The sequence below is a fragment of the Thamnophis elegans genome, chromosome Z (assembly GCF_009769535.1).
Source record: "Thamnophis elegans isolate rThaEle1 chromosome Z, rThaEle1.pri, whole genome shotgun sequence".
Lineage (NCBI taxonomy): Eukaryota > Metazoa > Chordata > Lepidosauria > Squamata > Colubridae > Thamnophis > Thamnophis elegans.
Genome location: NC_045558.1, coordinates 25696367 through 25722142, shown reverse-complemented (window position 1 = coordinate 25722142; position 25776 = coordinate 25696367). Strand labels below are relative to the sequence as shown.

General features: G+C 34.1%; 2 protein-coding genes across 6 annotated transcripts in view; one reads left to right on the top strand and one right to left on the bottom strand.

Moving 5' to 3' along the window:
• The window catches only part of ABCB1 (ATP binding cassette subfamily B member 1), a 45122-nt gene extending 38205 nt beyond the window's left edge, over window positions 1-6917 (bottom strand). The window contains exons 1-5 of one of the 3 annotated variants that reach the window (XM_032238026.1): window positions 6705-6917; window positions 5924-6018; window positions 3697-3748; window positions 2787-2931; window positions 446-515 (exon numbers count right to left, since the gene is read on the bottom strand). In XM_032238026.1, coding sequence (XP_032093917.1) covers window positions 446-515; window positions 2787-2931; window positions 3697-3748; window positions 5924-6012 — 356 coding nt within the window. In that variant the 5' untranslated portion in view covers window positions 6013-6018; window positions 6705-6917. Of the gene's footprint in view, window positions 1-445; window positions 516-2786; window positions 2932-3696; window positions 3749-5923; window positions 6019-6704 lie in introns of those variants that run through there. The other 2 variants (XM_032238024.1, XM_032238025.1) reach the window with 2 other exon arrangements.
• Window positions 5287-25776, top strand: part of RUNDC3B (RUN domain containing 3B) — a 64480-nt gene continuing 43990 nt past the window's right edge. For all 3 annotated transcript variants that reach the window (XM_032238028.1, XM_032238030.1, XM_032238027.1), the window contains exons 1-3: window positions 5287-5403; window positions 12338-12492; window positions 12592-12657. In XM_032238028.1, the coding sequence (XP_032093919.1) occupies window positions 12653-12657 (5 nt within the window). In that variant the 5' untranslated portion in view covers window positions 5287-5403; window positions 12338-12492; window positions 12592-12652. The remainder of the gene's footprint in view (window positions 5404-12337; window positions 12493-12591; window positions 12658-25776) is intronic.

The window sequence follows — 25776 nt, the reverse complement described above, 5'->3', positions numbered from 1 at the left end:
ACATTTAATAATTTATATACAACATAGCTGTTCTACTTGGGATGGATAATTGATCTGATCATACGTTCATATGCTGTGATGGCATATTATTTTATGAGCACCATAACTTGCTTTATTGCAGCTAACTAAAGTGCATCTATTGAGATAAGAACTTGTGGACTACTAACAAAATAAGGCATCACTTTAATCAGCTTTTTCTCATTTTTGTTTTCTGAATGTTATCATCAATAACCGACCTTGAGACTAACATGGCTTGTTTAAAGTATAGGCAACTTCATTGTTCGCATTGTATTGAGACTTACAAACTTTATTAAAGGAAGTTATTTAATCCTTGTTTAAAAATATTAAAATTTAAATGAAAATCTCATTTATTACACTATATATACAAGCACTAATAAACATGTCAATTATGTAATGTATAACAATATATATTAATTTAAAGTACCTTGTCATTTTTTCTTCTAGTTGCTTAAGAGGGTGGTACTGGGAAGGACTAGTTAAAGATGTTTTATTATCTAAGTAGAAGGAAGAAAAAAATAGTTTAAATCAAGTAAAGATAATATTAAGGGGAAATTAACAATTTAATAACTCCAACCACAAGATTATCCCCAGTCACAAGATTATAAAAAATTTTTACAGTTATTAAATGGTATCATTTGTTAATACCAAGATAACGGTTGCCTGATAAGCTTTGTTGTGGCTATTCCTGCAATTATCTTTTTAATAAAGAAATATCTTTGGTTTTTAGTAATATTTTGAATGACTGTGCACATCATGATTTCAAAAAAAATATGTAGGGTATAATATTCAAAGAAAGAAAACTGAAGAAATGCTTCCTTATGTTATCAATTTGGCTTGTGGTTCTAGTCCTTTTTGGCTTTACAGATAGACCTTATTTATTGATTGCTTCATGCAGTGGCCATGTGAAGTTGTGATGCAGCTGAAAAAATAATTTTTTTGACCAAGGTGCACATTTACTAACTGTGCAATCTTTGTCTCTGACTGTTACGTATTCACCATTTCAATCAGTTAGTATACATTTGTCCTGTTCCTGACCCATTTTTCTTTCTTCCTTCACAGAGTAGAGATTGGAAGAATTTACAAGAGAGTAAACATTCCTCATTTTTAGATTTTTAGATTTTATTTATTATTTATAGGCCGCCCTTTTCCCTGAGGGGACTCAGGGCGGCTTACAATTCATGGGAGGGTGTGTGTAAGACAAAACATAAGACAGTACGTGAATAAAAAATAAACAATAAAACACAACTTTCATTCAACATTCGGGTGGGGCGGATTAAAATCTTTATCCCCAGGCCTGACGGGATAGCCAGATCTTAAGGGCTGTGCGGAAGGTCTGGACGGTGGTGAGGGTGCGAATCTCCACGGGGAGATCGTTCCAAAGGGTCGGAGCTACTACTGAAAAGGCTCTCCTCCGCGTAGTCGCCAGTCGGCACTGACTGGCGGATGGAACTCGGAGGAGGCCTAATCTGTGCGATCTAATAGGTCGAAGGGAGATAATTGGCAGGAGGCGGTCTCTCAAGTACATTGTGTGCCTGCTTATTCTCTTGTAATTCCTTTCTCTCCAATCAAAGTAAATAAACAGTAATTCCCTCATTCCGAACTATTCCAGCATTCCAAAGGATGGAGAAGTGGGCAAAAGCAAAGCACAAACACATTTACGTGTTTTCCAATTTAGTAATTACAAATGAAGTTGCCTGTCTCAATTGTGGTTGCTAAATGAGGACTACCTGTAGCCATGTTATCCTAGAGAAAATAGGAATATTACAGCTATCTCTTGTATACACAGTTCTCTGTTGATAGCAGAAAATAATAAAGCTCAGAGAGTGTTGGAGAGTATTTAATTAGTCTTGTTAAAATGTTGTTAGATCTAAGGTTGTGGTACAATCGAAGGCTTAGGACTTTCTGTAGCCCTTTGAATCAGTTCTGACTACATTTGTCCTACATAGGTAGTGTGAATTCTTGCCATTTCATGATAGAGAATATTAAAAATATAGTGTAAATTCTAAAACAGGTTTATCCTTTATAATACAAAGGAAAATTCTAATCTGTGGCAACAAATAAGAAATAAGAAAAGCCTCCCAGATTATCCACAAAATGTTAATTTCTCTCCTTAAATGTATATATTTATTTTAAATGAATATTGTTATTTGAAAGTGCCAATCTTTTTTTATAGTAATAGTAAATGGGCCTGTATATGCTTTTCAGTGGCTCACACAGCTTTTTTTTTATTTTGGTCCCATCTATTTTTGGAATATGAACTTGTACAAGATGATTCCAAAGTTTAATTTGGCATAAGGCTGGTTTCCTATGTTTCTATCACTGCTTACAAGCTCCAAAGATTATTCTTTACAGTCAGTTCTAATTTTGGTAAATAATTCTAATTTGTATATAACATTTATTATTGGTGCTAGATATATTGATCTATATTTACTGTGTTTATAATGTACATTTAAGTTTCTTCTCTTGCAGTATCAGTCTTACAGGGATGACTATATATAGAATACAGAATAACAGAGTTGGAAGAGACCTTGGAGGTCTTGTAGTCCAACCCATTGCCCAAGTAGAAGATCTTATACCATTCTGGACAGCCATTTGTCAGTAATTTAAGAATAGAACACTCTTGTTTGTAAATCCTGCTCTAGCCAATGCCAGCAGTTAAGAGCCTACAAAACTTTTGACAGTTTTCTTAGAGATCCACTGTAAAAGATACATGCTTTAATTCTCTGTCTTTGCATTCTTTTCATGACATTATCGACTCCTCTTACCTAGAGGAAGAGTTCCAGATCCAACAAAGGTATTTGCCATATCTCCAAAAACAATCATCATAACTGGAAGGGAAGCCCCATGAAGGGCTGCAAAAATAGTGCCCACTATCATTAATAATTTATCCAGGGAATCGGAGTAACGAAACTGTAAAGCAAATTATCCACAAGGCAAAAATTGTCCACTTATTGATAACTGACATACAACTAGAACACAAACATCTATGAGATAATTCCATAACTAACAAGCAGCATTCATTGACTTTTTATTTTTTCAGATTCTTGCATTAAATTAAGCAATTTATAATATAATATGGTTTATATTAATACTTTAAAACAGTGGCCCCTGACCAATTGGTCACCAGGGACCAGTTCCATGAAGAAAGGTTTCTGTGTACTTGGTTTTGGATGCTGCCTGTATCCGGAGAATGGGGCTTTGCTCATTTGCCTGGCCCAGTTTCCCGGTACTAGCCCATGGTCTGGTAACTGGGGGCTGGGGACCCCTGCTTTAAAACAATGTTATCTGGCACCTTCTTTAAAAAAAAATAGCTTGAATACAAATCAACACATTTCAAATAATATTCACAGAATGAATGTTCTTATTTAATTTTATTGAATACATACACACACATATTTAAAAAGTTTTGCTATTTTAATTGTAAATTTTAAAATAAAATCAGTGTCATGTAGTGGTTAAAATATCAGGTTAGAAATATAAGGCTAAGAGTTTTAATCCTGCCTAAAGAACAAAGCCAGCAGGGTTATCTTGGGCAAGTCAGCTCTAAGAAGCAGGCAATGGCAAACAACTTCTGAAATCTTGCCAAGAAAACTGCATGAATTAATCCAGGCAGTCAGTAGAAATCAACACTGACTCCAAGGTAACAAAACAAAACGACAAAAATTTAAAACTTACCACTGCAAATGGGCTGACCATATTTATTTTTTCCTTGATTTTTTTCTTCTCCCTATAAAATAATATATAGTCAAATTTCATTTTTTCTATATTTCTATATTTTTTCTATTTTTTCTCTGAAAGTGCTAATGATCCTAACTGGGATACCTTAAAATCTGCACTATTCCATAATGTTAATTTAGGATGACAAAAATCCATTTTTTTCAGAAATAGAATACTATAATATTTGAAACCATGTAACAGTGTAAGTAGCTATTTTTAATGTGTTTTATTGTGAACCTCAAAATTATTGGTTTCTCATAATTCATTTTAATATTAACTATTCTATGATGCTATTTTATTGTTTATTTTTGAATTTTTTTTCTTTGGTTCTCGATTTGCTGTTAATTGACCTAAATCAGAATAAATTCAAATAAATAAAGAATTAAATTAAGGAATTCTTAGTACTTAGTAAATAACAGTGCATTAAGTTATGATACAATGTATAACTGACTTATGTGTATTTTATATTTATTTATTTATTAAATTTATTTGCTGCCCATCTCACCACAGAGTGACTTGTGTATTCTTATGCCATGTAATATTTATCAAATAATTACATCAAAAATGTTTTGTTTTAATATTTCATTCAATATTGATATATGAGAACGTTGAAATCTGATCCTTTTCAATTTAATTTGTGTTTTTTTTCATTTTGGGTAAATAAAACCTAGCTAAAACTCATTGAAATCAACATCTTCCCAGATAATTATAATTCCCTAAATCTGAAACTGATCCTGTCAAACGCTGTCAAGCAGGAGAAAAGCATTTAAGTTTTCCTATTATTTTGATAACTGAGTTTGCTCACTGTGCCATAATATGTTTTGCTTGGTTTTGTGCTGTGAATACAGCCATTATGGTTTACAATCTAATTGGCTAACATTATATGTCTACCAGTGGTGAGATTCAGCCAGTTTGCACCTATTCGGGAGAACCGGTTCTTAACTTTCTAAGAGGTTCAGAGAACCGGTTGTTGAAAGAAATCTTCTTTTGGTTTTTTTCTGCTTTACAGGGCTAATCTTGTAAGGAAGGCAGGAAGGAAACATTCTGGTGTATTTAGCTTAATCTTTATTGCCCTGCTTACAGAAACTGCCTCTTTGGTTAACCCTTATTACATTGTAACAGCTAAGGCAAAGAGCCCTTCGACCTGAGTAATGTTGAGTTGGCCACACCCACATGGTCACATTACCACTAAGCCCCACCTACCCACCTGGTCATTAGGACAGAGAACCGGTTGTTAAATTATTTGAATCCCACCACTGATGTCTACTAAGTCATTTTGACTTAGCTAGGATTTAAATGAACTACTGTTTATCAACTGATGTGTGAATATAACAATATAAGGATCTTGGAGTGTATACTTATAACAGAAACGGACAATTTATTAAGACCAAAGTTCTTATTTCCAGCAAAATACCCTCTCTGTGCATTGTGCAACTCGGGAGTATTCTGTCCCAGAGGGAGATGATAAGAAAAACAACAGCTGCTGAGTCTATGCCTATCTATAAACAGGATCAATAGGGAGGAGGGGGCAAAAGTGGGAAAGTCGGATATGTTTGTCCCACTGAATGTTCTCAGCTACCAAAAACAAACATGAACGCAATATAAATAGCCAGCTATATTTGTACACTTTCACCAGTTTGTCAGAAGTTGATGATGATGCAGAACGTAAGTAACACAGGGTTTTCTTAAATGATATTTTTTTTGAAAAAAATAATAATTAACTTGTTGAAACTCTGTAGGCAGGCAGTTTTCAACAAAACGTTTGAAAAATGTAAAGGAAAAAAATAAACACAGTAAGACTGAAATAGAGAAAAAATAAACAAAGTCACTGAACTAAAATGAAAGCTTAGTAAAGCCATAGAGAAGTCCAATGCCCTTTTACAGCACATGAATAACAAGATATACTAAGAAATTCGCAACACTAAATATAAGTGTATATAGAGACTATGGAGTCACCTCTATATGGGCAGAAAATAAATGTAATAATAATAAATAAAACATTAGTGTTTATCTTATAATCCATCATATGACAACAAATTTGTTGAATATAGAAGTTAGGTCTGAAAAGTGGTATATTTTGAATGGATGTTTGGTCTCTAATAGAGAAAGAATCAAGTGGCATAAAGCAGATCAATGTATCAACTGAAAATGCGAAAAAGCAGCAAACTAAAATTGAAAAACCTACTTTTGGCTTTCAGAAGCATCTTCAAACATAATATTCTCATCATTAACATTTCCATTAATATGTTTCTTTCCTTCCTTTTCAGAAACCATTTCTACCTGTAGAAAAAATAAATTTCTCAGGAAATTAAATGATAAACCAATTTATTGTGCAAAGGAATATGCTGCCACTAAACTAAGAACAGAAATACGCACACGTTTTAGAAATTTTTTAAACAAATGAAATAATATTAAAAATCATTATTCAGTAATTTGGTTGATTAAATAAAGTATTATCTTGGATGCTTTTGCGCCACAGTTTTATATATTTTCTGTGCTTGGAACAATCCTAAGAGATCAGAATGTTGGATATTATTTCAGGAACCTGTATCCAAATTTATAATATTAGCAGGTAAGAGGGTGTTCTTTAGTTTAGTGGACAGCAGTTTACACAGAGAAAAAATAAGAAGTAATGCACAACATTAACATAAATAAATAAAAAGTTAAAGGCACCAGTAATAGCAAAGATGGAAAGTTGTTTACAATTTTATAATTTATAATTTTATAATTCATAATGTAATACAATTTTATAATTTCATAATTTTGTTAACAAAATGAACGTTATCTGCCCAAACTTGACAAAATTGTGATTCTTGACTTCTGAAAGTTCAGCCGGGGAGAGAAAATTAGTGTCCTCTTAGGACAGCAGGTTACTTAGATATCTTATCTTTCCAACTCTTTTTAAACGAAGTAGTTAAGTGCCCAATCTATATAATTCAGTGAAAAAGATAAAAACACAGACTTACTATTTGGGATATATTGGTTGCCTTTTGTCTTTGAATTATTCGGAGCTTAAAGATTGAGGTGTGATCAGAGGCTGTAGATCGGTGAAAAGAATTTGCTCAATTACACCCAGCAGTTATAAAGGAACCACTTATTGTGGAAGACAACTGTCAGCAGTAGCCCTTCCCCTTCGTCCTTGTTCTACCCTGGAAAGTTAAGTCCATGGTAATTGATCTCCACCTCTGCCACAACTAATATTTAACAAAGCTTGAATTGACGCTTATGAACTCTTGCCTTCTAACTCCTCCCTTAAAAAAAAGTCCCTACCTTAAACTTATGCCTTTGAAGATCAGCATTTGTTTCTCCAAATAGAGATCGGAATATCAATGTCCTAATGTCTTGGGGGTTTTTTTGTGTGGATGGTGGGAGTGGAGTTGAACAATCATTTTCAAACATATATATTATATTTCTACATATAATAAAGAACAAAAGAAGAATAAATATTTGGAGGGAAAATAGAGTTAAGAAATAATATAAATAAAAGGAGAATAAAAATATAACCTTAAGAAAAGGCAGGGAGAAAGCAGTATTACTGTTATTTGACTGGTAGCCTCCCTTCTCTCTCATGGAGTGTGGATTAACAGAGTTGGAATGGACCTTGAGGTCATCTAGTCCAACCCCCTGTCCAAGAATGAGACCCTACAGCATTTCTGACAAATGGCAGTCCAATCTCTTCTTGAAAGCCTCCAGTGATGAAACTCCCACAACTTTTGAAGGCAAGCTTATTGGGGTTACATAATTTACTTATTTAGCTAAATATTGCTGATACTATACATCTCAAAGCAAAATATAATTCATTGAACAATTCAGCAACAGGCTTTTAAAAAATACTAATGACACTAAAATACACTATACTGAGTCATGTAAGATCCAAAGGCTTCTGTAATTTTTTTAATATATTCCAAAATGAAGTCCATTTTGATGTCTTAAAATTCTAGTCTCATTGTGTTTCTGTGTGATTTGCAAAGATCATATCCCAAGAAGAGCCCCATTCAACTAACTTTAATACTCAGGTTGCTACACAACATTGATATTCCAAATTAGAAATATCTTCATTAATTTGTTAGTGCCAAATTTAGCCCCTTTGTTAAGTTCATAATGGCACTTCTAGGAGAGGTTAATTGTCTGGTTGCTCTTTTCAATTCACTGAATTCAACACAATTCAGATAATAAGATCTTGAGTTTGCATTTGTGACTTTCTTATATTTGCCGGTTGCTGATAAGTAGGTTTGCAACAGTTTTGCCATGGGATCATTCCAAATGTACTTCAGTTCCTGTATTTTTATCTTACTAAGACTGCAGTCAGGAGAAGTGTCCCAGTGTTCACTTTATTAGTTAAATAACTGGAGCCATGATGGCACAGTGGTTAGCCTATTGCAGGCAAACTCTGTCTAGAGTTGGGAGTTGTATTCTGAGGGGCTCAAGGTTGATTCAGTCTTTCATCCTTCCAAGATGGATAAAATGAGGATCCAATTTGTTGGGGGCAATATGCTGACTCTGTAAATCACTTAGAGAGGGCTGTTAAAGCACTGTGAAGTGGTATATAAGTGTAAGTACTAAGTGCTATTGCTAACTGACTAAAAAATCAAAATAAATTCTTTTTTTAAAACAATAATTTTGTTTATGGTTTATGGTAATCCCTAATAAAGCAATTCTCATATTGAGAAGTATTATGTATCTATCCATAATCTCTTGCCCTTCTTAGTGTTTCAATTCTTACTAACTTTTTAACAAATCTCTCAGGCTAAAATAAATTCTTGTAGAGACATTGTATCAAACATTTCTTACTTCCACACATAATGAGAATTGTAGTGTATTGTAGTGTAGTAGAAATGTTGTTATGGCCATCAATCAGATCCAACCACACATGAAACAAAATAAAACAAGATAATTTACGGAAAGGTCATTGATGAAATTCAAGTATAAAGGTAGTCCTGAACTTACAACAGTTCATTTAGTTACTATTCAAAGTTACAACAACACTGAAAAAGTGAATTATGACCATTTTTCAGTTACAACCTTTGCAGCATCCTTATCATCATGTGATCAAAATTCAGATGTTTGGCATCTGGTTCACACTTATGACTATTGCTGTGTTCCAGAGTCATTTGTTCCCCTTTTGCAACCTTCTGACAAGCAAAGTCAATGGGGAAGCCAGATTCACTTAACAACCAGGTTACTAATTTATCAACTTCTGTGATTCATTTAACTGCAGTAAGAAAGGTGCAAATAGGACAAAACTCACTTAACAAATGTCTCACTTAAAAACTTAAATTTTTTAGGTTCAATGGGGCCATATTCATAGGACCTACATCTGATTAACAGTTTTTACATAGAATAAATTAGAATTGCCTTAGCACTTTGCTAAATAAAAAATTATAATTGTTACATTAACCTGCAGAACCTATGGGAAAATATATCAAATCGGTCTACCTAGGCTTGTCAAATCTTTCGATTTCAAATATAAACATTGAAATTTGCTACAACATAATAAAGTTTCCAATATAATTATTTTGTACAATTATGCAAATATTGTTGCATAATAAAATTTTCAGTCCTAAAATCATAATGAAGAGAGTACATCATCTTGAATAAGATGGGACATGTAAAAATAAAATTGAATACTCTTCAAAGAAGTGCAGAAATTTCTTGATAGAGCAGACTGTCATATATTTAGTCTAATATTATATGTTTTGTGTAAATAGGGAATGGAATGAATTTGAAAACCTGTGATTCTCCAGATGTTGAGGAACAAAAGTTCCAAATATAGCATGCATTACCAGTAGTTATTTTTTCTAGGAAATTAATTATTATGGAATTATGTAATCATTTGAAATTCTGAATTCCAGGCTGAGTATTAAAAAAGCTTCCCCTCCTTTGCTGGGTAAATATTAATCAACACCTGTTATAAAACATTTGATTACACATAGGCTTCTTTTATTACTTTTATTATTTTATTGCACATGAATCATTTGATGCTAAGTAATATCAACCTCTCAGATAGTTATGCAAGTAGATAATCTTTGAACTTTGTTCAGATAAGAAAGGTGATCATCTTATACTATCTTTTTAATGAAGCTACACAAGCTGAGAATTGTGTCCTCTTCTAAAATGGTGCCCGCTTTTGGGGTGGCACCATGCCAGATCTATACAGGAAGTTCATGTGGGGGATTGTTTGGTTCTCTTTCCTGAAGCAATTTTCAGAAAACTGAAGTGAAACATAATGAATTATGGAGAAGAGAAGTAATGTGGACCTAGCGGGGCAGAAAACAGGTCCAAAGCCTATGGATTCCAGCCAAATGGGGGGTAGGCCCAAGAGACCAGCAGGATGGGATGGGTGGAAAAATAGGCAGGAGGTGCTGCAAATTCCCTGTGCTTGGTTGTAAAGATTGCCAAGCACCCAAATTTTGTTCAAATGATGATAAGAACACTACAGTAGCTATAATTTCATGTATAGATTCTAAGTGTTCAGCACCATTGCGATTTCAGCCAGTCACTGAACCAAAGTTTAAGTCAAGGACTATTTGTAACAATATTTATTACGTATACAATTGAAATTATTTATCAGTTGCTATTTAATTTTACTATCTTTAAAGAAAATGTGTATAGCATCCACTGAATAAAAGTGGCTATAATATTTCAAAATCTTGAATTATTGGAGTGGACATATAATGAGTTTAATGTTCAGATTTATTGGAACTAGTCATACAAAAATTGTGTACGACTGTATTTTTTTATGCTGAACTGCTTGCATTTTGGGTTCTTTTTTAGTCCCTGAATGGAGTGGACAACTATATAAATAAAATATATTATATATTATTGAATGTAGGGTATTGTTTTTAGATACACCACCTGCTATGACCAGCATGTGATGTTTCCATGTATTTTTCAATAGTTCTTGTCAAGATTGTAGATAATTGTCAGGGAGGAAATGTGATTACAATCACATAGGCTTTTATGTTTGGCACTATCTCCCACCTTGTCCCTTACAAGTGCTTGTTTCTTGTACTATGGGAAATCTGTTTCTGATTATTTGCTTTTAAGTGTTTTTATTCATTGTTGAAAGTCATTGAGAAATCAAAAGCCTGGAACTAAAAAATATCTTTTAAGTTTTTGTTTCATTTCTTTAAGAAGTTCTTTTAAGTTGGGTGTTTCATGAGTTATAACAAAGCTTACTTTAGGACATGACATGACAAATTGAAACAAGCCTTTCTCTGAGTACTCTCCCAATCTCAGATCTGCAGGAAAGCAAGTGCAAATGTTGCACTAAGCCATAGCTTGTTTAATGATTGTGTTTAATGATTGTGTAAAGACCTCTCGTTCCCTCACCAGGCCTCTTATCTGACTAGGCAGACCTAGAATAAAGGTCAGGGTGATAGTTATCAGTAGTACCAATTGCTATTGTGGTCCCTTCCCAATTCTCTAAGGTCATGTGGACAGAAGCAGGCCTAAAAGTTGGTAAATGTTTTCCCCTTTCTATTACCAAAATAAGGCAGAAAGCAATTGAAGCCCAACAACTAGTAGCCAGTTTATATATTTTTTTAAAGACACTGAGAAGGCATCACCATTCTAGAGCTGTTTATCACTATGCAATCCTCATTGGTAAATTCTTAAGTAGAGAGGAAAAGATTCCCAAAGGATGAGTCTATTGTAGGCTATTGAATATCAGATGTTCTATATGACTTGAAGTGGAAAGACTGGGTACCTGTAAAAAGGAGACAGGTATGTGAAAAAAGGGGAAAAGAAGGAGGGGAAGAATGAAAAAGTCCAGGTTTGGAAGTAAAGAAGCAATACTTCTCACTCTTATTCTATCAAAGAATGTCATCTAATGGTAGTCTACAGATTATCTGTCCTAAGGTTCTCCCACTGAGTGATTTAGTGATTTTGCTGAAAAAGATGCTGACATTCTGCTGGCAAGGCCTTTGTTTGAGTACAATGGCCCCCAAAAGTCTTGTAATGTCATCTGGGATATGTCTAAACCTAAATTCCAAAAGGGGAAATATTCCCCTTGCCCACTTCAATTTATAGGTTGTAGTATTCATATTTAATGTGAATACTGCAACCTATAAATTCCGAGGTGGGGGGAGGATGGTATAATTGTTTCTTCAGCCTTGACATAGGGAATAATGCCAGTCATTTGCTACATTAGAAAACTTTTGCCTGGTCTCCAATATTTCTGGTTTAGGAAAAAACTTTTTGTACAAAGTTCTGGGACATTACAGTGAATCTTGATGAAATATTGTGTTCTAATCTTTTCCCATCAAATTTCAAATTGCCCTTGAGATTTGGGTGATGGAAGATCTACCCGATTCTATAAAACCTCTTAGGTATAATCAAGCATCGTGTCCTTCTGTATCCCTTGTGAGATTTGGAGTGGAAGGAGACTGTGTTACAAAGGTTCCATTTCTTTCAGACCCAGGAATTCGGTGAGTGATCATAGAGATAGAGTGATCAAGTCCTTGTTTCCTCTTATATGGAATGCTATAGAGCTTGGTCTCCACTGATACGTTGTTCAATAATCACATGAAACCACTGAAAGGGAACAAGGATTGGTTTGTGGTAAAGTATAATCTATCTTTATATATCTCTACCCAAGGTTGCACAAGAAATGCTCTGGTGATTGGAGCTCTGAGAAATTGGATGGGATGAAATAAACTCATACCAAGTCCACACACCCTCTGAAAAACTGAGAGTGCCTTGAGAGTTCTTCTGGATTTAGAGCTTCTGCTTATGTAACAGATAGAATATGTGGTGAGAGAAGCCTTCACTAAACTTTTCCCAACATGCCATTTGTGACCATTTTTGAAAGTGGTTTATGTGAATAGTAACTCATGCCCTCATTGTCTCCAGATGCAGCATGATCTAATTTGAGCCGCTTGAAGATATCTCAGAAAATTCAGCTTGTGAAAAAATGAGGTATCCCACTTGCTGATCATTTAGAGTTATTTTGGGAGGATAATGCCTACATTCTGCGTGCTGTATTGGTGATTTGTTTCTGAGTCTAATTTGAAGACGATTATAATTTGGATTCAAGTTGTCTTCAGAATTCTTGTCACTAAGGAATTGTGGTCAATTAAGGCAAAACTTAATGTTTTACCTAGGGGAAAGGATTTAACAGTTGGACTATTTACATCCCAAAGATTCTCTGCCGACTCACTTAACAAGTCTATTCAGATTACAAGAGAAATAAAACACCCTGGAGGATATATATGGGGTTCCCCTACTCAACTTGCTAGTACTGAAGAAGCTATTTCATTAAGCAGCAAAATGCTTCAAAATACAAGAATAAAAGACCAGTTGCCATGACTCAGCATTCAGGCAACTCTGCTTGGATGACTTGAGCATTTCCATTGACAACTCATCATAGAGTATATGAAGAACAAATAATTAATATGTAAAAAAAAAAGAGGAATTGAGCTTGAAAGACTTGACTGTCCTTTATTATTTTTAGGAAATGCTTTCTATTGATTCTTCAGAAAATATAACTAAGCAGGGATTAAAGAAATAGGAAGAGAAAGGATGGAGGGAAAAACAGAGTAAGAAAAAAACGTGCAAATATAACAACAATCAGGAAAACAGATCTTAAATTATTTCATTAGTCAGAAATATAAGCACATAGAGCCATGATAGCGAATCTATGGCACACGAGCAGTTGCCTCAGCGTAGCTCCACTGCTCATATGCTCCTCCCGCCAGCCAGCTGGTTTACGGGTCTCTATTGTGCATGCACTAGGTCATGCATGAATGTAGAGGGATGGGGCACAGGTGGGGGGGGTCACACGTGCATGTGGGGGGGGGCAGATAAATGTATTGAATTTAGTGGGGCTTGTAGTACTTTTAAATAGGATTGTATTAGAAGAAAGGAGCCATACAATCAATGGAAATCAATATTCAGTAAAATTGTCTATCTTATGACACTGCTTAAACCATGTGACTATTCTATTAATTGATCCATTAACAGCAACTTCCAAGTCTTTGGTACCATTTATTGCTAGTCATCAACCGGAATCATGCACTATAACATCTGGTTGGTAGTGAGCATATTTTATCTTCTGGGAAAACATTCATTAACATCTATCAGACTGTGAAAAAAGTATAATGTAATCATCTTAAAATATCTGAGTAATCACAAGTAAGAATATGGATTGATTTCCATAAAATATATTATGTACATTAATTGGAAGAGTTCTTGTAAGAAGATGGTATAGTAAACAAATTTATATAATCCACCAAATCTTGTTCTTTGTTTTCAGAGTTATCTTTTGCCTCATCCTTTGCAATTTAACTGATTAATATTTAGAGAGCTCTATAATTTAAAGACAAATCTTTCCCTCTGAATTAATACTTTCCTCAAAAAAATAATAATTCCTTAATGATATAATCAGAACCTGTGAAATTCATTTAAAATGAAGTCAATTTAGGCATCTCAGCATGCTCATATTATTGTCAACAGAGAATTAACTAAGCCATATGACATCCAATACAGTACAAGACAAGATTGCCTCATCTCCATTTTTTTAAAATTTTAGTATTGGATGTTTTGAATAGAGATATTAAATAAGTTCAATCCTGACTGGCTCAAGGTTGTTTCAGCATTCCAACCTTCTGAGGTCAATACAATGAGGAGCTAGATTGTTGCTAACTCTGTAAACTGCTTTGACAATGCTGTGATGCACTAGGAAGCGGTATATAAGTCTAAGTACTATTGCTAAAACATTTAACTTGGATGTAACTTTGATAAGAAATGCAATGGTTTTGAATGTGAAGAAAACTGAATTTGAATTGTATTATGTGCCAATGATGAATGTGTTGTTGCTAAGATTTATATAATGTTGAAATTGAAATTGAAAAATTAATGTATTAAACATTACATGATTTAATGACCTAAGAATTCTGGTTACAATATAAAGCTTGAACGGTGGAAAATATAGGATGAATGGTTTGAAATGTACCTTGAATTCCAGTCTGAAAGAAAACTTTTACAAAATGATGTATTGTTGGTACTTAACATCTTAGAAACTGTCAAGACTGGAAGTACCTCAATGAGACAGACAGAAAAAAACATGGGCTCTGAAGAGCTTCACATAAATTCTGTCTGACAAACTGATGCTGATTGATCTTCAGATGGGAACTTTCCTGGGGGGAAAGTGAAGAAGGAGCTGTGTCACATTAGACCCAGAGGAATGTAACAGGTTCCTCATAGGTCAGAGATTAGCTCTCTGGATCAGCATTGGGGGAGGCAGCATGGCTGCTATCAAACCGGGGGTTTCTGGACTAAGCATTTGAGGAAGAGCGTTGTAGGAATGGAATGTGAAACCTGATAAGAAGATCTAATTAACCAACTGACATAAATCAGAATTTGGAAACGGCAAAGAACCTTGTGAATATAAAAAATATTGACGGATAGATTAGGATTTTGGAAAGAAAGAAGGGAAAAAATGTGGTTTAAATCATTAAGCCCAAAGAGAACTGCTTGTTTTAAACAACTTGGAGAAAGAAATGAGGAAACAGAGAATTGACTAACCCATTGAAATACAAACTTTGAATTTGGATTTGAAAAGATTGTGTCTTTAAAAGAAGATTAATTGACAACTGACAATTGGGAATTCCATACAGGGAAAGAAGGAGAGAAGAAACAAAACAAAAATATACCAAGGGACTTGCTTTGTTTGAGTTTGTTCTAATTTACATATTCTAAGCAACTTTAATCAAAGAGAGGTGGAAAGTACCAAGGAAAAAAAATCAAGAAAAAGCACTATTTTCTCTGCTTTTAATCCTATCGTCTGGATTTAAAACTGGATTTAAAACTATCAAGCTGTATTGCTGGCAATCATCGAGTTGAAACAATATGGACCCATTTGCCAGAGGGAAGAACAAAGAAAACGAAGTGATTAAGATGGCTTCCCCTTCTCTTCCTCTCCATTTTAGCTGAACTGGAATATAAGTTGGATCAGAATTGTGAAATAAGAAGAAACCTTGGAAAACTTGGAACTTAAATTATAATTAACTATATAACTAATTGTAATCTTGGAACTGGACATTATGGAAAGGTAGGAATTTGAAGAATTATGTGAAATTATTAAAAAAATATGCATTAATCATTAAAATTAAGTTTAAATAGAATCTTGAAGTTAGAAATTGAAGAGAGGCAGGAATGAGGGAAAAAGAGGAGGAGGGTAATGAAATGGTAGAAATGAAGGAAAATAAAAAGCAGACAAAAGATTTCACTGTGTTTGACAGTGGCATAGGGAAAATTGAAAAGGGGGAATATGTCCCAACAAAGAAAAGCGAAGAGACAGGAATAGAGTAGAAAAGAGAAAGAAGAAAGGAACGATAAGAGAAAAGAGGAAGAGAAGACAGGGAGACAGAAGATATGCCAAAAAATGCAGCAGTGGTTGGAGAAGAAAAAAGATATACCCAGTAGATAGAAAAAGCAGTTTAGAATTTGGGAAGAAATCAGATATTTAGACATTGTTATGTGGAGAATATAAAGTAGAGGTATGTGATTTACTCTTTTACATGATAATTAAACTGAGTTACTAATTGTTTGAATATGATAATGGAACGATAATTAAATATAGGTCAAATATATGAAATATGGATACATATAGAATTCTTAAGAAGATGAACAAAAGTGAGGTGTATATTGCTTGTTATTTTATATAACAGACTAATGGAATTGTAATGAGCATTGAACAGCAAGGATTGTTATTTAAAGACAATTAAATGTAAGCTAAGTTAAGATATGGAAAAATGGAGGGGAAACATGAAACATACTTATAATGGAAAATCATTAAAATGATAAAGACAGAACTAAAAATTGGGGGCATATAATGATCTATAACTATACAATATTATGATGAGAATAGCTGGGAATTGTAACCAGGTCCACATTTCAGCCAAAAATAAGTTGGGGTGGTGGTGGTTTAAAAATATAATTACTAGATATGTATACTTTTTGTTTTTCTTTCAAAAAAGGAGGAGGATATACAGTATGTTAAAATCAAAGATGTTTATTGAAATGGAATTATAAATACCATCAACATAAAATGGAGTCCACTTAGAGGGAGAAATAAACCAAGTAAATGAAATGAAGAGTGTGGAAGAAAGGAGAGTAATAAAGGGAGGAAAGTTAGAAGAGAGGAGGAGAGGAGAGAAAGGAGGAATGGAAAGGAGAGAGATGAGAAGGAGAGAGGAAGGGGAAGTAGAGAAGAGAAGGATGACAGAGGGAAGAAAGGAGGGAGGGAGGAGGGAGGGAGGGAGAAGAAAGTGATGGATAGGGTACAAATATGGTATATGGAGGAGAGCAGAAGAGCCAATAATAGTTCTTGGGGGTTGATGGTAAGACGAATTGATGTAAATATTTAATAATACAAAACAATGTTGGTTATGTAACAGTATACATGTGGTTATTTGTATAAAAATGAAAAAATAAAAAACTAAAAAAAAATCTTACAAACTGTCAAAAATGTATAAAGATTTTTCAACCATTTTTTGAAAATATAATTGTAAAGAAGGAACTTTTTCATTTTTGGTTGACTTGTGATAAAGCAAAGATATACTGGGGCCATATTTATGTTTTCATTCATTCATACATACATACATACATACATACATTCATTCATTCATTCATTCATTCATTCATTCATTCATTCATTCATTCATTCATTCCTTTTAGGCCTATTAGAAAAAGAGCTTGGACAAATTGGATTTTTCTTATTGTATAAGTAAAACTTGAAGTTGTAATTGTATTTTGTATTTATTGAATGGAAAAAAAGTTGGAAGTCATTGCTTTTCTTTTTTGCCCTCTTACCTTTTATCTTATTCTCTTTTCTTTTTCCTTCTGTATTCCCTTATTATTTTGGTTTTACGTTTTCTATAATAAACTTTAATTTAAAAAATGATATAATCAGAATAACCAATGAAATTCAAAATGGAAATAATTAAATAAATTTATTATCATGTTTAAAACAAAGTTTCTTGAGTTGAAAATATCAAGTAATGCCAACACCATATCAGATGTGTTGAAGCCAAAGCATTCTGTACATATTCAAAGCATAGTGCAAAAACAAAAATGCTAAAACTTGGAAATAAAAATTGGCTGGGAGCTTAAAGCTACAAGTAGGGAGCCCTATTGTTCCTATTTCAATAAGCGATATGGGTCAAGTCAAAGGTGGAGCCACAGTAGAGGGTCTCTGGCTAAGACTTCAATCTTAAAAAAAGAAATGCTTCCTTCTATGGCTTGGAAGAGTATAATTTGCAAATAAGTCCTTTTTTAATAATCCTTTTTCTGATTTTCATTTAATTTTCATTTATTTTTCTTTTACTAGTTATTATGGAAGGAGAAAAAATTCAATCAAACAAACCTGATGTTACTTTATACTTTTTGTCAAGATTGGCAGCTTGGTTAATCAGTATGTGAACTTCACAGACCTATGCATGAACTTCTGTAAATCTTATTCATTGAACTTGAAATGAACTTGAAAATAAATATAGTGGCACTAAATCTATGTGTCACGTATTAACCTTTAACCAGGATGGCAATAAATACCAATTCTAATTGTACTCTTCCCCCAAAGATTGTGTTTGTCACCGAAAAAAACATTTATAAAACCTTGTACCTATACAAATATTTTTAATCTACAAAAAATATTTTTACAGATAGTCCTCGCTTACTAACCACTTGTACATCTACTGTTCAAAGTTATGACAACACTGAAAAAAGAGGTTTAGGACTCAAAGTTGTGGTTATGCAATGTTCCCTGTCATGTGATTGTGATTCAGGCACTTGGCAACCAGTGCACATTTATGATAATTGAAGTGTTGTTGTTTTTTAATGTTATATGCCGCCCTGAGTCCTTGGGAGAAGGGCGGCATATAAATCCAATAAACAAACATAAACAAGTGTCCTGTAGTCAAAACATGATTGTCTTTGCAACCTTCATAGCTAGCTTCCAACAAAGAAAGTCAGTGAGAAGCTGGCAGAAAGCTTTCTCAACTGCAGTGATTTGCTTAACTGCAGCTAGAGCTGATGTCGTAGGTTGGTGCAGTCATGTGACATTTCACTGTATAATCACAATGTTGAGTGAGAGAATTGTCAATCCAATTGTGGCCAGTAAATGAGGACTACCTGTACTTACATTTTACCATTAATGATTAAATAATATTCCCATCTAGGTAAGAGATGCTATCTTAGTGATAGTCAAATTATAAGATATTTGCCATGAATCTTGAAAAAGTTTATTACTTCATCTTTAGTGGTAAATTAGGGACTTTTTAACCAAACCTGTAACAGAAGCATGGGATAATATGCATTAGTCTCGCTCTCTTAAAACTGTGTCCTCACTATACTGAGTAGGAAGAATTTTGAAGAACTTTTTCATGTATGTATGTATCTATGTATGCATGCATGCACGTACGTACCATGTTTCCCTAAAAATAAGTCAGGGAACCCTGAAATAAGTGTTTGGTCTTATTTCAGGGAGGTCTTATTATTTTTGAGGTGCAGGTGATGGCGAGCATGGTCACCTCATGGGTGCTGCTGTGTTGCAGTATTTTCAGGGAGGGCATATTTTCGGGAAGGGTTTATTTTAGCACATGCACCAAAAGCCTGATTGGGCTTATTATCCGGAAAGGTCTTATTTTCAGGGAAACATTGTATGTATGTATGTATCTATATATGTATGTATGTTTGTATGTATGTATGTATGTGTACACTATAAGTATAATTGTTGTAAGCTTAATTATTCAGTAATAACAATGATTTTTAAAAAAATGAAATAGTATTTTGCTAATACAGGTGAAACTCAAAAAATTAGAATATCATGCAAAAGTTCATTTATTTCAGTAATGCAACTTAAAAGGTGAAACTAATATATGAGATAGACTCATTACATGCAAAGCAAGATAGTGCAAGCCATGATTTGTCATAATTGTGATGATTATAGCTTGCAGCTCATGAAAACCCCAAATACACAATCTCGGAAAATTAAAATATTACATGCAATCAATAAAACAAGGATTGTACATAGAACAATATCGGACCTCTGAAAAGTATAAGCATGCTTATGTACTCAGTACATGGTTTGGGCCCCTTTTGAAGCAATTACTGGCTCAATGCAGCATGGCATGGAAGTTAACATCCTGTGGCACTGTTGAGGTGTTATGGAAGACCAGGATGCTTCAATAACGGCCTTCAGCTCTTCTGCATTGTTTGATCTCATGTCCCTCATCTTTCTCTTGGCAGTGGCCCATAGATTCTCTATGGGGTTCAGGTCAGGTGAGTTTGCTGGCCAATCAAGCACAGTAATTCCACGGTCATTGAACCAGGTTTTGGTGCTTTCGGCAGTGTGGGCAGGTGCCAAGTCCTGCTGGAAAATGAAGTCAGCATCCCCATAAAGCTCATCTGTGGAAGGAAGCATGAAGTGCTCCAAAATCTCCTAGTAGATGGCTGTGTGACCCTGGACTTAATGAAGCACAGTGGACCAACACCAGCAGATGACATGGCTCCCCAAATCAACATAGACTGCGGAAACTTCACACTGAACTTCAAGCATCTTGCAGTGTGTGCCTCTCCATTCTTCCTCCATACTCTGGGTCCTTGGTTTCCAAATGGGATGCAAAAGTTGCTCTCATCAGAAAAAAGGACTTTGGAACACTGAGCAACAGACCAGGTCTGTTTTTCTTTTGCCCAGATAAGATGCTTCTGACGTTGTTTGTTGTTCAGGAGCAGCTTGACCAGAGGAATACTACATTTGAAGCCCATGTCCAGGATCTGTCTGTGTGTGGTGGCTCTTGATGCACTGACTCCAGACTCAGTCCACTCCTTGTGAAAGTCCCCAACACTTTTGAATGGCCTTTTCCTGACAATCCTCTCCATGCTGCGGTCATCCCTGCTGCTTGTGCACCTTTTTCTTCCACACTTTCCTTTCCACATAACTTTCTATTAATGTGCTTTGATACAGCACTTTGGGAAAATCCAACTTCTTTTGCAATTTTCTTTTGAGGCTTTTCCTCCTCATGGAGGGTGTCAATGATGATTTTCTGCACAACTGTAGGTCAGCAGTCTTTCTCATGATTGTGATTCCTACTGAACCAGACTGAGAGACCATTTAAAGGCTCAGGAACCCTTTGAAGGTATTATGGCTTAATTAGCTGATTAGAGTGGGACACTATGAGCCTAGAATATTACACCTTTTCACAATATTCTAATTTTCTGAGATTGTGGATTTGGGGTTTTCATGAGCTGTAAGCCATAATCATCACAATTATGACAAATCACGGCTTAAACTATCTTGCTTTGCATGTAATGAGTCTATCTCATATATTAGTTTCACCTTTTAAGTTGCATTACTGAAATAAATGAACTTTTGCATGATATTCTAATTTTTTGAGTTTCACCTGTAGGTGTATTATTATTCCACAGTAAACTAGAACTTACACACTAGCTGGGAAATTCTGTGAGTTGAAGTTCAATTATATTTTAAACTTATGAAGATTCAGAAATCTGCCAAATAATTAATATTTGAAACAACTTTGTATTATATATAAGATAACTAATTAGTTATCTAAAGCTCAGGAGCTTTAGATAACTAATTAGTTAACTTTAGATAAGATTTAAGACCAATGGAAATGAAACTGGTGAAATTAAAATACTTTAGTTAAAGTAATTTTTGGAATATTGAATCATAATGTATCTTGATAATTTTTAGCCTGGCTAAATTCCCAATACTTCACAATATAATATCAAAACAGGGCATTCCACAAAGCACAGGATATCTGGTAATTGTATAAAATACCCTCCCACCCTTCACCACATTCTACAAAGGACAAATCCTCTTACGTCTCTAATTTTTAGCTTAAAGGTTTAAAAAGGAATAATTGTTACATAGATACATTAGGCACAACAGCCTTTAGGTGATTATGAAGCACTGTGCATATTTCACTTCTAGAAAAACTATTGATAAGCACTTAAATTTGCTGCTTTAGGAATAACCAGTATGGATTAAATTATATCAGTAAAAAATGAGTGAAAGGAAATATGGTTTTTTGATAGAATTTAAAACTTTTTTTTTTCAGTTATTAGTTTGTACAATGGGAGGAAGGGAAACATATATACATATAAAAAAACCATATTTAAAACTCTTTATCAGGAATTAGGAAGTCCTCTAACAAAATGCTGAGACTGTACTTGTCCAAAAATTTCATACTTCTTTATTTAATCTATAACTTCTTTTTTCATATTCTACTCTTTTAATTTACGATGTATAATGACATTTTTGTCTTCTGACTTTTTAATGATTCATCACTGGATCTGAACTATCTGATTAATCTGTAACTTCAGAATCTCACAGCTTCAGTGCAGTTATGACAATCTTGTTAATCATACATTTTTATGTCATAGATGGGGTTTCAGAATCAAATGCAAAAATTGTACTCAACTTTTCAATAGCTTAGTACATTTGTTCTATATCTTCCTTATAGTCTTTACAATATCCCTTCTTCTTTAAATCTTTCCTTTATGTCCAGGAAAAAATAACAAAATTGGGACATGATCTTTTTGTGCCATTGCTGTATGGCCATAACCATGATCATTACACAATCTATTACTTATTATATAATTAAACATAGAACTAAATACAGGAATCTAAAATAAAAACTAATATTGTGATTTAGCATATCCATTTACTCTGTTGCCAAATCTGTGTTCCACTCAACTTTTAAAATGAGTAATTGTTGAAATATTCTGAGAAATATAAATATACTGATATAAAATATGTAGTTTAGTCACAATTTTAAAGATTGTGACTTTAAAAACAGGGCTATTATTTCAGATAAATAACATATATTCCATTCTCTCTCTTTGAATTTTATTATAGTACTAAAAGCTTATTTCTATTGTTTTAATGTCTAAGAACTATTGAAATAAAGTACATAATATTTTTATATATTAAAAGTCTCTAAGCAGCAATAGATTCCCAAATAAATACATTATAGCAATAGCAATGATTAAAATAATAAATTTAAAGTCTGATTCAATTGAAGACGTTTATATAATTCCAACCAATATCACTTGCAAAAAACGTTGTTACCACTAGAGGAAGCTCTTGTATGAACAGAATGTCTTACTAAAATTCATTTAAATCAACCTCTTTAACTATATTATGATGTGCATTTCTATAGCTCAATTTGCAAACAATTTGGATCTTCTAAATAAGTGGCCCCAGCAAAATATGTTTTTTGAATACTTTTATATATTGCTTTGGTATATTTTTGTGAAATTCTTAAATTGTACTATAATACAGGTGAATGAAGGCAAATATATTTGTCAGGATTAATACAGATAGCCTTTGACTTACAACTACAATTGAAAATGGAACTTGGTAAGCAATGTAGTTTAGAATAGAATAACAGAGTTGGAAGGTACCTTGGAGGTCTTCTAGTCCAACTCCCTGCCTAGACAGGAAGCCCTGTACCATTTCAGAGGAATGGTTATCCAACATCGCCTTTAAAACTTTCAGTGTTGGAGCATTCACAACTTCTGGAGGCAAGTTGTTCCACTGATTAATTGTTCTGTCAGGAAATTTCTCCTCAGTTCTAAGTTGCTTCTCTCCTTGATTAGTTTCCATCCATTGCTTCTTTTTCTACATTCAGGTGCTTTGGAGAATAGTTTGACTCCCTCTTCTTTGTGGCAACTCCTGAGATATTGGAACATTGCTGTCATGTGTCCCATTTGCTGGCTGGGGAATCCTGGGAGTTGAAGTCCAGGCATCTTCAAGTTGCCAAGGTTGAGAAACACTGATCTAAAAGGTGGATTGCACACAGTTGTTGTACTTCCATATTTGGATATCTGTTCCCTGACTCTATAATACTGAGGATTTATATATTTTTGACCCTTGCATTATATAATGATTTATGAGCCGTAGTGGCCCAGTGGTTAGAATGCAATACTGCAAGTTACTCCTTTTTAAAAAAATAATTTTTAATTTTTTTTTAGTTTAAAACAAATACAGCATCCTTCTTTACATGCTTTAGAAAGTGTATCAGTTGGTTACAAAAAGACTTTTGTACATCTCTTCCACAGTCAACAAACATAATTCATATTAACTTGTGTTTTAACTAAAATATTTATACTGTCACCATCATTATATCTCCATTTTCATTTGACTATAATTGCTTAAGCGTCCTTCATAATAAAATATACCAAAATTTAATACATAACCACATACTGGCCTTTCAATTACTAACCAAGGACCTAGGAACTGTTAAGGTAACGTCAAAGGATATAAGCTGTTCCAAGTAGGGTGGTTTTTTGTAGAATCAGATTATTCAAGTCTGATAAATTTAGAATTTCCAAATAGCGAGGTAGCCCTTTAGCTATTGCTCCAAGGGCTCCAATTACAATCGGGACAACACACTATTTCTTTTTCCACAGTCGCTCAACTTCAATTTGCAAGTCCCGGTAGTTTGTGATTTTTTCTTGCTGTTTATCTTCAATTCATGTATCTCCAGGTATTGCAATGTCAATGAACCATACTTTTTTCTTTTCAACTATTGTTATATCAGGTGTGTTGTGGGCCAAGTGCCTGTTAGTCTGGATTCTGAAGTCCCACAAGATCCTGACTTTCTCATTCTCTAAAACCTTGTCAACCTGATTGTCCCAGTGGTTTTTGCTGTACTCAAATCCAAACTTTTGGCACATTTTCCAGTGAATGATCTTAGCGTTCTAGGTAATCAGTTTGTGAAATGTTGCTGGCACCCACTGATCAAGTGGTCGATTGTCTCATCTTTCTCATTACAGAGGTGACATTTGCTGTTGGTGGTAACATGTTGAATTTTTGCCTTCATGTAGTTTGTGGCTAAGGCTTGTTCTTGAGCTGCCAAAATAAAGCCACCTGTTTCTTATTTCAGTGCTCCTGATCTTAACCAGTTCCAAGTTAGCTTTTGGTCAGCTTTGCCTTCAATACTTTTCATGTATTGGATATGCATAACTTTGTTTTTCCAATTTTCAGTTCGCTTCTCAATTACTTCTTTCTTATATTCAGCTTTTGACTTACTTGTCTTTAAAAGGCATCCTTTATTTACTTCCTTAATCATTGGTTCTTCACTTTTCTGGATGTAATAATTCAAGCTGTGTTTTTCTTCTTCCAGTCTGTTTTACTTGTAGGAGTCCTCGACCACCCTTTGCTCTTGGTAGATATAATCGGTCAACATCACTTTTAGGGTGCAAAGCATGATTCATTGTCATAAGCTTTCTTGTTTTTCTGTCCAATTGTCCAACTCCATCTGGTCCATCAATTATTCCTGCAGAGTATCAAATCACAGGTATAGCCCAGGTATTTATAGCTTTTATGATGTTTCCTCCATTCAATTTGGACTTTAATATCTTGCAAATTCATCAAATGTACTTGGCTGAAGTTAATTCCTTGACTTTATTATGCATTAAGTCAGAGGATTCTAAAATCCCCAAGTACTTGTAGCCTTCTTCTAGTTTTACTGCCTTTATCATTTCTTCATTCTCAAGTTCTATTCCATCATCTTCTATGATCTTGCCTGCTTTGGTTGCCATTGTTGCACATTTGTCAATTCCAATTTCAATTAATAAACTCAGTTCAGCTTTTGTTTTACCAAACAGCTTCAAATCATCCAGTCCTTTCTTTGCAAGTTCGTATCCACAGTTCATCTTCTTCAAAATGATTGTCAGTGGTAGCATTGAGAGTATAAAAAGTAGAGGTGAAAGGGAATCGCCCTGGAAAATGCCTCGTTTAATTTCAACTTCACCCAGTTCTTCTTCATTAGCTATAAGCTTCCTTTTCCAGAGGTTCATTGAAGTTTCCATGAATTTTTGTATGTTGCTGCTGATGCCAAAGATTTTCAGGCATTTCTTGATCCAGCTATGGGAAACTGAATCAAACACTTTCTTATAATCTATCCAAGCCATGAACAGGTTGGTTTGTCTTTTCTTTGAATTCTTTAGGATTAGCTTGTCAATCAGCAGTTGGTCCTTTGTTCCTCTTGAATTTTTGCAGCATCCTTT